This window comes from Chroicocephalus ridibundus, chromosome 8 (assembly GCF_963924245.1).
Source record: "Chroicocephalus ridibundus chromosome 8, bChrRid1.1, whole genome shotgun sequence".
NCBI classification, from domain to species: Eukaryota; Metazoa; Chordata; class Aves; order Charadriiformes; family Laridae; genus Chroicocephalus; species Chroicocephalus ridibundus.
In genome coordinates, this window is record NC_086291.1 from 52,150,270 (window position 1) to 52,163,841 (window position 13,572).

At 39.5% G+C, this 13,572-nt stretch overlaps 1 protein-coding gene across 2 annotated transcripts in view; it reads right to left on the reverse strand.

Annotated features, from left to right (window-relative positions):
• EPN2 (epsin 2) overlaps positions 1 to 13,572 on the reverse strand; it is a 47,768-nt gene that overhangs the window by 23,187 nt on the left and 11,009 nt on the right. For both annotated transcript variants that reach the window (XM_063343192.1, XM_063343191.1), the window contains exon 2: positions 2,157 to 2,930. In XM_063343192.1, the coding sequence (XP_063199262.1) occupies positions 2,157 to 2,751 (595 nt within the window). In that variant the 5' untranslated portion in view covers positions 2,752 to 2,930. The remainder of the gene's footprint in view (positions 1 to 2,156; positions 2,931 to 13,572) is intronic.

The following is a 13,572-nucleotide window of genomic DNA, read 5'->3' on the forward strand; positions in this document are numbered from 1 at the left end:
AAATTCAGAAGGCACAAAAATAACCCTACATTTATGTAACAGATTAAATGTCTGGATTTTGATGAAACTCCTTCCTCAATTCCTAGGATAAAGGACAAAGCTCTCTACAGAAATTTTTCCATTATCAGAAGCACTTAGCACAGCTGTTTTGGAAGGTGCTGGTTTGCTTTGCTATACTCAATTAAACCATACAAGAAACATATTAAAGCTTCAAAAGATACAGATCATAAAAACTAACAACCATCTGTATTTTTGCTGATAGATAATTAAGTCCGGTAGAGTCTACAACAGAGGAAGACCCTAAAGAAAAAAAGAAGCCTGAGATTTCTAAAGCTTCTTAGGTACATGCGTATGGGGGAGGAGAAAAAAAGATTAAGAAATCATTACCTCAAAACCAATCCTGCAAATAGAGACATGCAGCAAAGTCATACACAGGCAAATGGGAGTATGCAGCAAATCAACACTTTGTACCAAAAGAATAACCAAACTTGCTTCTTGACATCTAGTCCTCCATCAAAATTCTTAAAACGTCCAAGGAACAACAATTCAGAAACACACCCTGCGTTGCGCAATCCTGCTGTAAGGAATTGTTTCAAGCCTCTGGTAGCATTTAACATGACAAACAATAGTTACCTGCACTAATTAAAGTTAAGAGCTGGTGAAGAAATAACCCTGTGGAACAAACCAAAGGTGTGCTCAGCATACCTTAGTGACTACTATTGCAGTCCATCAGCGTAAGTTAAAAACACCAGTATTTCAAGCTATCTCTTAATTTAAGAGTTTTTGTTGTAGTCAACAGAGGTCTGTAGACTACTGTAGTAGACTACTGACTACTCAAAACCAAAATGTTACTGTTGTGATAACAATATACATGGTGTCTTTAAAAAGTCACACTGAATCAATGCTCAAGTATGGTTATTACAGAAAAACTCAGATGTCTGTTATTCCACTGATAATTCAGAGACAAGATAAAAATTCTCATACCTGGAAACCTTCATGCACTTTTTTTGAACTCTGCATCCTAAAAATATTTCCTTTTAAAAAAAATATTTTTTCCTGCTCTTCTCTATAGCTTTAAATGGGCAGAGATTTTCTTCATCCTGGCTTGATTCTTCCTGCTACCTCCTACTGCCTTCCACAGAAAACGCCTGTATATGTCAGGGGCACTGACACCATTTGCGTATTTATAATCAGAGAAGCACTTTGGGACACAGGACACGACAAACTTAAGATTCTTAGAACTGGTGCTCAATCGATTCACCACACTGGCTGAGTTACAGTCCTCCACACACTATAAGCATTCATTTAAAGAAAAGATTTTCCTTCAGAATTAGACCACAACCACTGACATTCCAGCCAAAGCAGCTTTCATCAGATCATTACTTATATTAAGGAGGACTCAGTGCCAAACCAGGCCTCTTCCAAACATGACAGGGAGTCCCCCCAAGCAGTGGTATAAAGAATCCATTCTTCCCACATCATTGTATTTTTTTAAAGAATGAAATATAGTATTTTGTACCGATACTTGCATACCAAATGCTGATAGTAGAAATATTTAAACACCGACATATTCAGAGTTACTCGACCAAGAACTGCTGAGCAAGCAATAAAGGAAATCAAATACCAATATTCTTCCTAAAATAAAATAGCAGCAACATAAAGTATCTAACAAAGTGATCCAGGAAATACTCTGTATTTCTAATTTTTTCTTGAATTATACTTAACAAAAAAAACCCTCAACACAACAAATTTTCTAGCACTCCTTTTAAAACTAGAAACAAACCAAAAATTCCATTAAAAATCTCCCTACTGAGACCGGGCGCCTACCACACCAAACACTGGAACACATTCGCAAACGCAGCTTGACGATGCTACCTTTGGGAATTGACAGTAAACAACTGCTTTTTAAATTGATTTACGTCAGCACACACATCCTCTACAAAACAAATATTTAACCAGTCATTTGAAGACATTATTGCCACGGAGCAGACCTACAAAGACTCAACCATTGCAAAAAGCCCCTTGCAGTCAGCGTATTAATCATCCTAATAGGCACCACTTACTCTCATGCCTAACGGCAAATCAGAAAACAACAATTTCTCAAAAGAAAAAGGAAAAAAAACAAACTTCTTTTATGTGTGTTTGCTAATACTTACAGCCATGGTAAGATGCTGGGGATCCTCCAGACTTTCCATATTCTTGCTCTGAGTAGCTGGTGGATAGGTTTGGCTGACTGGAGCCTCGGCCGAAGGTGATCTGATTGCTACCCACTCCAGTGGCCACCTGAGCCATGCGTTCTTTGGTCTTCAGGGCTTGGGCCCTCTCTGTCTTGAGTCGCTCATCATCCTTCAGAAGAGATACTAGCTGCTTGGACTTCTCCCTCACATTGATGCCCTGGTCCTTACCATCTCGATCAATATACTGAAAATCTTTCAACGTCTGGATAGCAAAAATATTCTCTTTACACTGCTGCGCCACTCTCTCAGAACCAGTTTTAATCAGGTAATCTAACAGAGTAAGGGCCTTGTATACATGTCGCCAGTTCTTGCCGTGGTCATTCAGTCGTTTCCAGATCATGCTCATAATTTCAGAAAAGGCCACAACATTGTAAGTCAGATCTGCTATTTCAGTCATTAATGAACTGGAGGGACCCCAGGGGTCATTAGAGGTCGCTTCCCGAACTTTTATTTCGGCCTCTGAATAATTGTTCACAATGTTCTTCATCTGCCGTCTAATAGACGAAGTCGTCATTTTTATTTCCCTTTTTAACAAGACAGATTCCAGAACACAAACAAAAAAGGGCTATATTTGCTCTTCTATGAACGTTTCTGAATTGCAAAGGCTCCGTATCAGTGGCTTATTTGTAACACGTTCCACTACAATCATTTCCTCTCTTCAAGAGAATGACATGAGAAAACGAAAAGCATAACCTGGGTAAGGAAAGAAAACAAAGCATGTTAGTTGCGTCTCTAATTAATCCTACATGGAAAGCAATCTTATAGACACCTTTGAGAAATTTTGCTAGAGTTAACTGATTAATTTTCTCCCTCAATTTCTTCAGGACATCTGATTTTGAAAACAACTTGCTCTTGTTGTATAAACAACAAGTAATATTAAACACCAAAGATTAAAAACCTGAACTGCTGAACAAGACAAAAGCAAGGAAACAACCATGCTGATGCAAATGCAAAATTTGAAAACCAAAACAGAAACAAAGTCCAAGAAAGGACTTATGGATTTAGTTTCCAACAAGGTAAAACCTACCTAGAATTTTTAATTACAGAAATTACAATGCTAGCTTGCAGAGCTGAGACAAAACTGCATTGGAAATTTCCTCCTTAGAAGCCATTAGCTTCCCTTAGCAGTTTGCTACCATTGCTGTAGGAATCTACATACTGAGAGAATAAGCAAACTTCCTAAAAATTAACCAAGAGATTTCTGAAACCTCAGGTAAGTTTAAAGCAGGCTCAGTTTCAGGGCAGAGATCTTGAACAGTGCTCTGCCTTCAGGTGAGGCCTAGGGAAGAGAACCGAGCACCAGAACGACGCATTCCAACTGAAGGTGACCTTTAATGCTAAGCAGATTAGAGGGGAACTTTTTTTTCCAAATGTATTTACTTTGCACATTTGACGACTCTCATCAGATCTCCAGTTTCTGCTCTGTGTGTCTTTCACACATCACAGAAGAATTTTTAATTATATGAAAATGGAATTGTAAAACCAAAATGACTGGCAAGAAAACCCAAGGACAAGCTCTGAAGCGGGAAAGCTGTTTCAGTTATTTATTTAAGGTCAGTGTTTCAAGTAAACAGAGGCCTATTAAGCTTTAGAATACATTACTCGAGTAAACTGGCAGATTTTGCTCTTACATTAACACAGAATAGCCTTTGATATTCACCAGTTGCGTGAACACTAAGCACTAATTCTGTAACAGAACTTGCCACATTAATAGAGCTCGTGCATTCAAGATGTCCTCTAACAAGGTTTCTCCAAACACTCCCAAGAAGCAACAGTATCACTTACAAAAGATGGGGAGAGAAGGAAAGCACGGATTTCAAGACTAATGTCGTTATCATTCAAGTTACTACCGTGCCATTAAGAACAAAAACAGAATTGTCAACTTGGACAACATGCAGCTCTATAATGACTTTCTCAGCATAAAAGGCATATACCCTTCCTAGAAAACCATTCAGGACAAGTTAAACTACCACAGAACAGGCCTATTAAGTTACTGTATTTTATTTTGTTTCACTAAAGTTAATTTTTGACAGAATAAAACACCATTATGGCATCATGCAAAATCAACTTTAAATGAGATGAACACTAAACTTCAGGTAAACTGCATCACCCTGCTGTTTTCCCCAATATTTAAAACCAGCTGTAGAAGAGTGTTGATCTATTGTCAGATGGCTACTAGCAACGGAAATAAAAAGGGGCATCTTCTCCTGGGGCATTCACAGGTTTGTGCATGATAAACCCAGAATTTGAAAAGGATGATCCTATATAAACATTCACGGGTGCTCATGACTGCTGCTTCACTCCAGAAGTTAACATTGTTCAAACGTGCTGGCTCACCTGCCCTCGTGATCGGTCACTCTCTAGTGCATTACGCTCAAAAAGCTGAGACACCAGTTAAAAGAAATTAACCTCCCGCCAAACAGACACACATCCCGCTTATTTAACCCAAACCATTTTTTTTGTCAATAATGGATTAAGGCACGTTCACAGACAAACTGTAACAAGTTATCCAAAGGAGGTGGCAGCAGCTGGTAGAAAGATGGTCACAAAGAACTGAGAGCAGGCTGCAGGCAATAACCTTTAGCTGGTAAAACCGGAGCCAGCAGAGGATACACATGCCAACCTAAACATGAACACAGCTATACTGACGATATGGACCCCAGATCAGAAAAATGCAACACCCCGGTAAGGACTGAGCATGAAAATCAAAACATGAAAAATCAAAAATATGAGAACTACGAAACCTCCGAAACCAGTTAGATAAGATGTCCACCAAGCCCAACATCCTCAGACACAAATCCTCATGTAAAGAGTAAAGAACATACATATTCCCTTGCTTTATATTATCCGCAGCTTCGGTATCTTAAATTCAACCTGTGGTGGAGGCTCTCCAGCCAGCGACGGGCATGGTTTTTCTACCAACTGCTTTTTTGAAGCCACTTGTATTTCCCGTTTCACCCTCAGAAGTACGCAACAGCCGTGGAGTGATCACACTGCACAAACAAGTGCTTCAACTTATTTTAAACTTGGACACGTATTCCCTGAGCTGTAGGCAGAGGGCATGCTTCTAAACAAAGAGCAAGCCACCTTCAGCTTCTTTATGTCACTCATGATTTTATCGAAACCAGCCATCTTCTGAACTGAGGATCATCTCCTGAAATTCAGTCCCTGTATTTAGCAGCTGCTCTGTATCTCCCCCCCCATCATCCCTGATGTCTTTCCATCTATTACACTTCTATTTCTTGATATACACACAGTTCCAAGCACTCTACATTTCAGACTTGGCAGTAATACGCAACATAGTCATTTACTGCTTAGGATTTCCCATTCTTTATCAAATACTTTCTAAAAGTCTGTTTGCCTTCTGGTAGCTGTGCCTTGTGTGCATGAAACCAGGGTCATTTCCTCTCCTTGCACAAATGCATCGAGGCTACTTCATCTGCCATTTTATCACTCAGCTGATACCAGTCTTTCTCCCTCCCTTTCAAGTCAAGATTCATTTCAAATTTGACTGCTTTGGTTCAATTTGGCCATCTTATTATTTAGAAGAGATTTGAAAAAGGGAATATTTGCAAGAGCACTTATCTCTGGCAGGACACTTCACTGGGAATAACCCTTCACTGTGAGAAAAACATTCTTGTCTTATGACAGTTTAGTTTCTTTAAAGGCCAGGGATGAGAGACCTTACAAAAATATCTTTAAAAGTCAAGTAATACAAGCAATTGCCTCACCTATGGGTACCTCCCCAACCAAAAAAAAAAAAAAAAAAAAAAAAGAGATGTTTGCTTTATTACTTGTTACAATTTCACAAGCTTTTGGGAAAAAAAAAATCATTGTAATACCACACATGATATACGGAGAAGTAAATTTTACAGTACATGGGAACACCTCCTAGTCCTAAACACCACCAACTTTGGCCAATGAAATAAATACCTGAAGAATTAAATCACAATCACAACATAAGCAGGCACATGGACAATCAGGGTGCAATTTCGCATGCCACCCCAAGCTAATGGTAAGCCAGTACCAAACCCAGTGGCCTCCCAACCCTCCGGCCACTTCCCCTTTCTCTCTCTTGCCTCAAATCTAGCAATTACACAACAGCACAGTAAAACCAATCAACTTAAAATCTTGTAGAAAATCAGCTTTTTAGCACTAGTTTGTTTTCTGTCAAACCAGAGAGCTGATCAGGCTGCGCAGCGACACAGTGACAAGCTTTGCTGCAAGGCAGACCGTGAGAAGAGCAAGACCCATCCAACTCTGGCCTCACTTTTGGAGGAGCCAATTAAACATAACATAAAGCTGTCAAGCTCCAAAAAACAGCACCAGAGAGTGAAGAGCCTTCATTACGACCAACTACACTACACACACCAGGAACCTGCACACCTGGTTTCAGAGAAGAAACCAAACGATGCCAGGACACAAGGCCCCGCTGTGCTCTCCATATGGGCTGTAGCAAAATGAAGGAAAAACATTCGTGGTTTTGCTGCAAGCCATGGGCAAGAAGCAGAATAAAAATGACAGCCTCACCGAGAGCAGAAATGGTTTGGAGAGCCCTATATTTGGGAAACACTTAGGTTTATGTTTGGGATTTATTAGTTAAATTACCAACAAAGCTAGACCCCTAAAGCACATGAGCTCGAAGCACATACGTGTGCAGGAGGCCCCATTTCTGGCAGCCCCATTCCCCAGCCTGGAAGCTTTGCGAGGGTGAAGCTCCCGAAGAAGGCTACTAGCAGAGAGTAAGTCTGGAGTAGTGTTTTGGAAAAACAAACGCAGAGCAAACATTTCAAGAAGATAATACATTGGATTAAGTGAAATGAACATTTTTCACTCTTCAGAAAATTAAAGATTTTGCTGGCGTGATTCTTTACCTTCACATCTTTGATTCATGGAAACAAAGGCATTTAACAAGAATCACAATAATGTCTATTTTTTCCTTTTCGTGATGGAAAGACATGTTTTCTAATCCTTTTCTACTTTTAACCCACTTAAGACAATTTACTCTAAACTTCATTTCACTCTATTAAAAACACAAAGGATGACTGGGGTGGAAAGATGATGGATTTTTTTTATTCCCCCTCCCAATCTAGTTGTTGAGATAACTATTTTAGCAGCAGCAGTAACCCTCACCGAGAACTCTGTATGCCCTTCAATATTTGCTTTACAAACTCTCTGCTTCTACACCACATTTTACTTAATTATTACAGGTTGTGGAACACCATAACAGCCTACCTTATGGTTAAAGAGATCAAAAAGCCAAATATGCCTACTGCATAAAAGTAAGAAACCATTTCTAACGCATGATCAAATACTCACATAGAAAGTTTAGACTTTTTTTTTTTTCCAGAGACCTCAGTGAATTAACTTCTCACAACAAACCACAAGGAAGTACAATGCACTTGCAACTTCAGCAAAAATCTGAGTTTGCATTTTTAACAGTACAGTTGCAAAGAAAGCAGAAAGTAAGACTAGTTGATTAAAGCTGCTATTCCTTTCTAACAACCGGAAAAAGGCGATCAGCTTGAAAAGAATTTCTTCACACGGTTAAGCAGGGGGAGAGGGAGCTGTTAGTCTTATTCACTTTGGGTGAGCCTTCATCATTTTCTCTCCCTCGTCCCTACAAGCCGTTTTCTCTGTTTTATAAGCAGCTTGTCATCTTTAAATAGATAGAAAAGCAAACGTAGAATGCTGTAGACAAGAGGGTGAAGCTTACCTGTGCTATCAAGGGCAACCCCATGGGAATACCCCATTTCTTTTTTTCTATTCCAATAATTTTATTACACAAATAGCCCCGATGGATTCTCATGGTGCTTTTTTAGATAGACTGTGCAGACAGAAAGGAATTCTTGTCTGAACTTCAACAGCTCTCTCTCACAAGAGATTAAATTCAGTAAATGAAATCTACATGAGGAAACCATCTTTAATTTGCTAAGACTAACACAGAAATGAGGCCAAGCCACAAAGTCCTTAATAAACTTAGTTCAAAGAAACAGCCATACAAATCCACCTATATACAGGCTTTCAGCAGAATCCATTCAGATCTTTGGAACGTAAAACTCAAACCAGGGTTTGTCTGTACTGATAAAACGCCCTTCATAGCAAGCCTGAAGGTAAATATATACATAGTCCAGCTAAGTATGCATCAGAAATACATGAAAAGCCTTCAATATCAAGTGGGCAACAAAAAGTGTGAAAATTAACATTAACAGAATCAGCTCACCAGAAATTTGCATACAATTTTAATTAACAGTATTACAGACAATATATATGTTAAATTAGACATTTACTGTCAGTAATATGCATAAAAAGTGAAGTTTTGATAAGAGTTATTAATTCATTCATTCTGTGATTTTGAGACAGTCTCTACAGACATTTTAATTACGTAAAAATATCCCCCCTTTCACGAAATACATGGAAAGATAACTACAAATTTATATCCAAAGACTCATACAGCAATTACACAGAGATTTTTGTGGTCATCACCAGAAAATACACTCAAACAGCTCGAGCAGGTTCCCTTATTCAGTTCACAGGAGAGTCCTCAAAGCTATGCTGGCAACTAAGAGACCAAAACACCGCAACACTGGGGGCACAGGCGGGCTACCTCAAGCCAGCCGTGCTACTGAACAGCTCTGTGTTATGAAAGCCCACCCTCAGTATCAAGGGATCCAGACAGTACCATGTGGGATACTTCCACCCCACTATAATTTCAAAGGAACATGAGTAAAATATAAAGCCTTAAGGAGCCACCAAAATCCTCTCCTACCCAAGACGTTCTGAAGCAGCTGCTATGAGAAGTTCCAATGTGTCTAAAGCCAAAGCACATGCCTTACCTCTAGGGTTTGAACACACACAAATAGCTAGAGATCTGTCCTCCTTGCTATGAGGATGGAGTGATAGAGGCAGGGGATCCTCGGGGACCTGTATTCCAGGATAAATCGGAGAACCCAGGGCCTGGAGAGAGCTTCTTGCCAGTCTGCAAAGAACCAGGCTAAGAGGAAAGCGGTGCCAGATGCTGACTAAGGAAGAAGTTCCCCCAGACAGACAGACAGACACTGACACCGCACCTGCACAGAGCAAAAAGCGCAGACTCAAACACAACCCCAATCGTTACAATAAGTCAGCTTCTATTTTTGGCAAAGAAGAAGGATTCCCATTGCCTGCCACTGTAAATTCACATCCTAGTTTTCTTGTGATAGTTCGTTATGTGTACAAATGTAAACCCACTGTACACTCAGAAAGTTTTGTTTTCTACAAACAGGAACCAGAAATCTTTGACAAAAATTTAGCACAAGCCTTATTTAAAATTCAGGAATATAATAATCCAGAAAAAAATCATAGTAAAGACATTTTTCTTACACTAGATCCCACGCTGCTAGAGAAATTTTCAAACTTAGTTAATTCTCTTTTGCTTTTTTTCCCCCCTATTCATAAATAATTCTTACAGAATAACTGGATGACCAGAGGCCATCATTACACTGTCTATGATATAATATCCTACTGTAATACAAATATTATTCCCAAAACCAAACAGGAAGAGGGGCAAGTATACATTGTGGCCATTTGGAGAAGAGCACTAAGAGAAGCGAAGAAGCTTGGCACTATACATAAAAGCCAACAAGTACCACACTTATTAGCTCTCTCTCGCTATTGTACAGCGGAGAAAACAGCAATTCATGTGAATAAAACAGTAAAATGAAGACACTGAAATTACCATCAATGCCCTTCCTCAACCTTCAAAGTTATTTAGGAAATGAGTTACAAATACAGATTGGCAAGTGGTTTAAAGAACAGGGTTAACTCCAGAAGAAAGGTTTAATTTCCATTTTTCACGGCTTAAATGCTTGTCTTCTTCAGTGTAATTTCTGAGAAGAGGAAATGGTTCAAAATTAAAAGTTTTGGAAGCTTTCCACTCCCTTTTACAAATGAGAGAACAAGGTCAGCTTTCAGAGACAGCAGGTGGCCAAATTATTTCTTTATTTAAAGAGTTAATGCTGAAAGATAATTCTCCTTCAAATTTATGCATATTCATGAATCCCAAGGTTAGATTCTACACTGATTTTACAGTCATGCCTCAGACTCACAGAGAAAAACTAACTCCAGCTTGTGTGGCCATTTAGCTGTAAAAGAGATTTACAGACACAAATTTGTTTAAATTCTCTCTAGAACACCTTTTCTTACTACATGTCTACTTAAATTACCAGGGCAGTATTTGAGATCAATGGAGAGCTTATCTCATTACTCACAGAGTCTAAGAAAGCAGGGGAAGGAGCAGAAATGTAACTTCTGTCTCGCAGCCAAGAACACGGCAGTGCTACCTGGCCACTTTACTGGGGGACCCACCAAGCCAGAGTTGCTGCTGCTTTGACATTCGCAATTACATTTGACTTCGCAGCCCATAACGCAGCTGGAATTATTGACACTGTGGGAAGCAACTGCAAATATGCTCTGAAGAGCTGCGGAAGGGGACAGCCTCTCTAAGAGCCATGCAGATCACCACAAACAATCCAAATCCGACCTAGACTGGAGGTCTAATTTTAGGATTACAAGCTTTGACAACATCTCTTTAAAAGTAACACATTCCTCCCCCTATGGCTGGGTCAAGTGTCATCAGCAGTACTACCCGCATTTTACGCAGCAGATCTCAGGTTTTTTTTTTCACTAGTAATACAGCAAGTACCGGATGTGTAATGAATAACTCGATATTGCAGAATTACAAAACTGCGTAAGGTCAAGCCATTACGCACTGAACCAGAAATTCTAAATGCAAATTAATCCAACACGGCAGTGAAAATACCTACCCAAACTCTCACAAGGAATTTGTTCTCTGGGGATTACCTACTTGAATGAAAGCACTTAGTCTTTTATTCTCACAAATAGAATAGGAAAAAAAAAATGAAAAATAAAAAAGGTATACAGTGTGTGCCTTAAGAAGGTAACACTCTGAAATAAATACAGTTTCCTGGGAATATTTGAGAAGCATTTTCAACTGAATTAATGACAGCAGGAGACTCTTCTCTCCTTCTGTATTTTCATCTTGGAAGGGAGGAAGATATCTGATATTCTTGCCAGACGATGTGTCTAAGAATCTATTACTAATTAGAAAAGCCCAGCCTTGTCACTTAGGCTGCTTACTGGGTGACAGGCACCTGCCAAAGGGAAGCCATTATATCTTCTTTCCCAAGAGCTCAGAGCCCTGAGAGATCAGCTTGAACACAGGAGGAACTGCAAATAACACAACCTAAATCTTTCAAGACCACAAAGTGTTAGCTACATTCCTTAAGCCACAGTGTTTTCTTACACAATTACAATTTTTAAAATTCAAAGCTGACAAGAACTACTATATTCATATATATCTGCGCTCATGCATCACTGATACATGTACCATTGATATTTTGGGAAGGTACCTGCTACTTACAATTACTCAATGATTTCATTAACTAAATTCAGTTTGCACTTTATTATTATGAAGCAGACGTCACCGTGTGCAGTTTCTCCTATCCACCTACACACCACAGACATGAAACCACATTAATACATTCAGTAGGCCAAAGGCAAATGTTCATCATGACAAAGATCAGAGGGAAGAAAAAAAAAAAAAAAGGTTAACTCTCCATGTTACTACTGGTAAAAGCTGAGAGACTAATTAATGCTTTTACTTTATGACGTGAATTTCTAATAAAAAGGATTGTTCAAGGAACAGTGCAAGATCTGCAAAGCCATATCCGTCTATACATGCAAAACACTACTAGTTTCTTCAATTTAAATTGTTAAGTGTATCTGGCTGCTAGCACAAACTACAAGCCTGCAAAAAAAAAAAAAAAAAAAGGAGACTGATTTAATATCCTACCTGCATTTATTGATGGCCATTCACAGCATAAAACGTTAAGTGCTATCCCTCACAGCCACCATACTTGCACACTCATCACACATGATCTTAAAATAACTATTATAACTGGTAACAATTAATATAAGGTTGCTTTAACCCTCAGAAATTAAGCTACATGCAGTTGTATGCTCATGACTAATTAGGTCGCTATAAAATTGTAAAGCATGAAACATATATCCTAAAATCCTCTATGCACCCCACTGGAGGAATGTTTTGGCCAAACCCCAGGTTTTACACTAGCCTTTACTGTCAGCAATCGGGCTCAGAGAGGAACTGAGGATGCGGCTTCACGTTACACTCGATTCTCAGCTGGCTGAGGGCTGCTGAAGGCAGGTCCGGCTCCTACCCACTCTGCCTCACACGCCACCTCCCTGCCCCTCACGCCAGATCTCGAGATAGAATCAGTTCAGTGAGCTGGTACAACAAACCGGGGGAGGCAAGGGGGAGATGGATAGCTGGGTTTTCTGACACATCAGGTCACGGAACCAATTACTCCCAAGGTCACTCTAATTACTTTGAAGTACACCACAAATACAGGAAGTAACATTCATTTCAACAGCAATCTACAGTTACATTTCAGAAGGCAAAACGTAAGGCTGCACCTTGAACGCTCAAATTGGTGGTAAAGTCAGAGACGATGGTTTAGATTTGGGGTTTGCTTTCAGCAGGTAACAGCGCAAGAACTGCAACTGGGTTTTCTGGGAAATCTCCTTTTATTACATAGCTGCTAGTAACAGTAACACATTCATTTTGTTTCATGTTGAAGACAGCCCCAGAAAAGAAGAAAATTTGGTCCTCTACTCTTTCAAAATTGGATAACATCTTAAGATAGCTGTCTGCGCACTCGCTGTTCAGCTTTCCCTCTTATTCCTCCATATCTTTTACCTTTTCATACTGTGCACACCACACAGTTTCCAAAATGTTTTCCAAAACAACCCTACCTCTCTTCTCTCTTCCTAACAGAGCTGTCTAACATCACCACCTCAGCAGGAAAAGCAATTCCATCCAAAGGAGCACTGCTGAGCAGAAAGTACGTGCAACCAGAGGAGAGGACGAAACAACCCTGCCATCAGCAGCCTGGATTTAGACTGGGTTTTGCTTACCATGAAACAGCACTCAAAAATACTGCTAGTCACTTTGGTCTACTTCTGTGCTGCCCCAGTTCCTGATTTTGAGCTATATTTTCAAGTTCATCAACCACTCCACAAAAAAAAAAGCCCAAACACAACACATATGATGTAAGGATTTTCCCTCATTATCCGACTTAAAACTTTCCAATTCCTTGATTCAGGTACTAGCAAGAATCATCCCTATACACAAATGCAAAGATTTGTTACTATTTTGGTTTATTTTATTTTGACGATTTTTTTTTTGGAATTAAGAAAAAAAAAAAAGTCTGGCTTGAAGATGCCAGTGAATCCCACATTCTCCCATGCAGATACA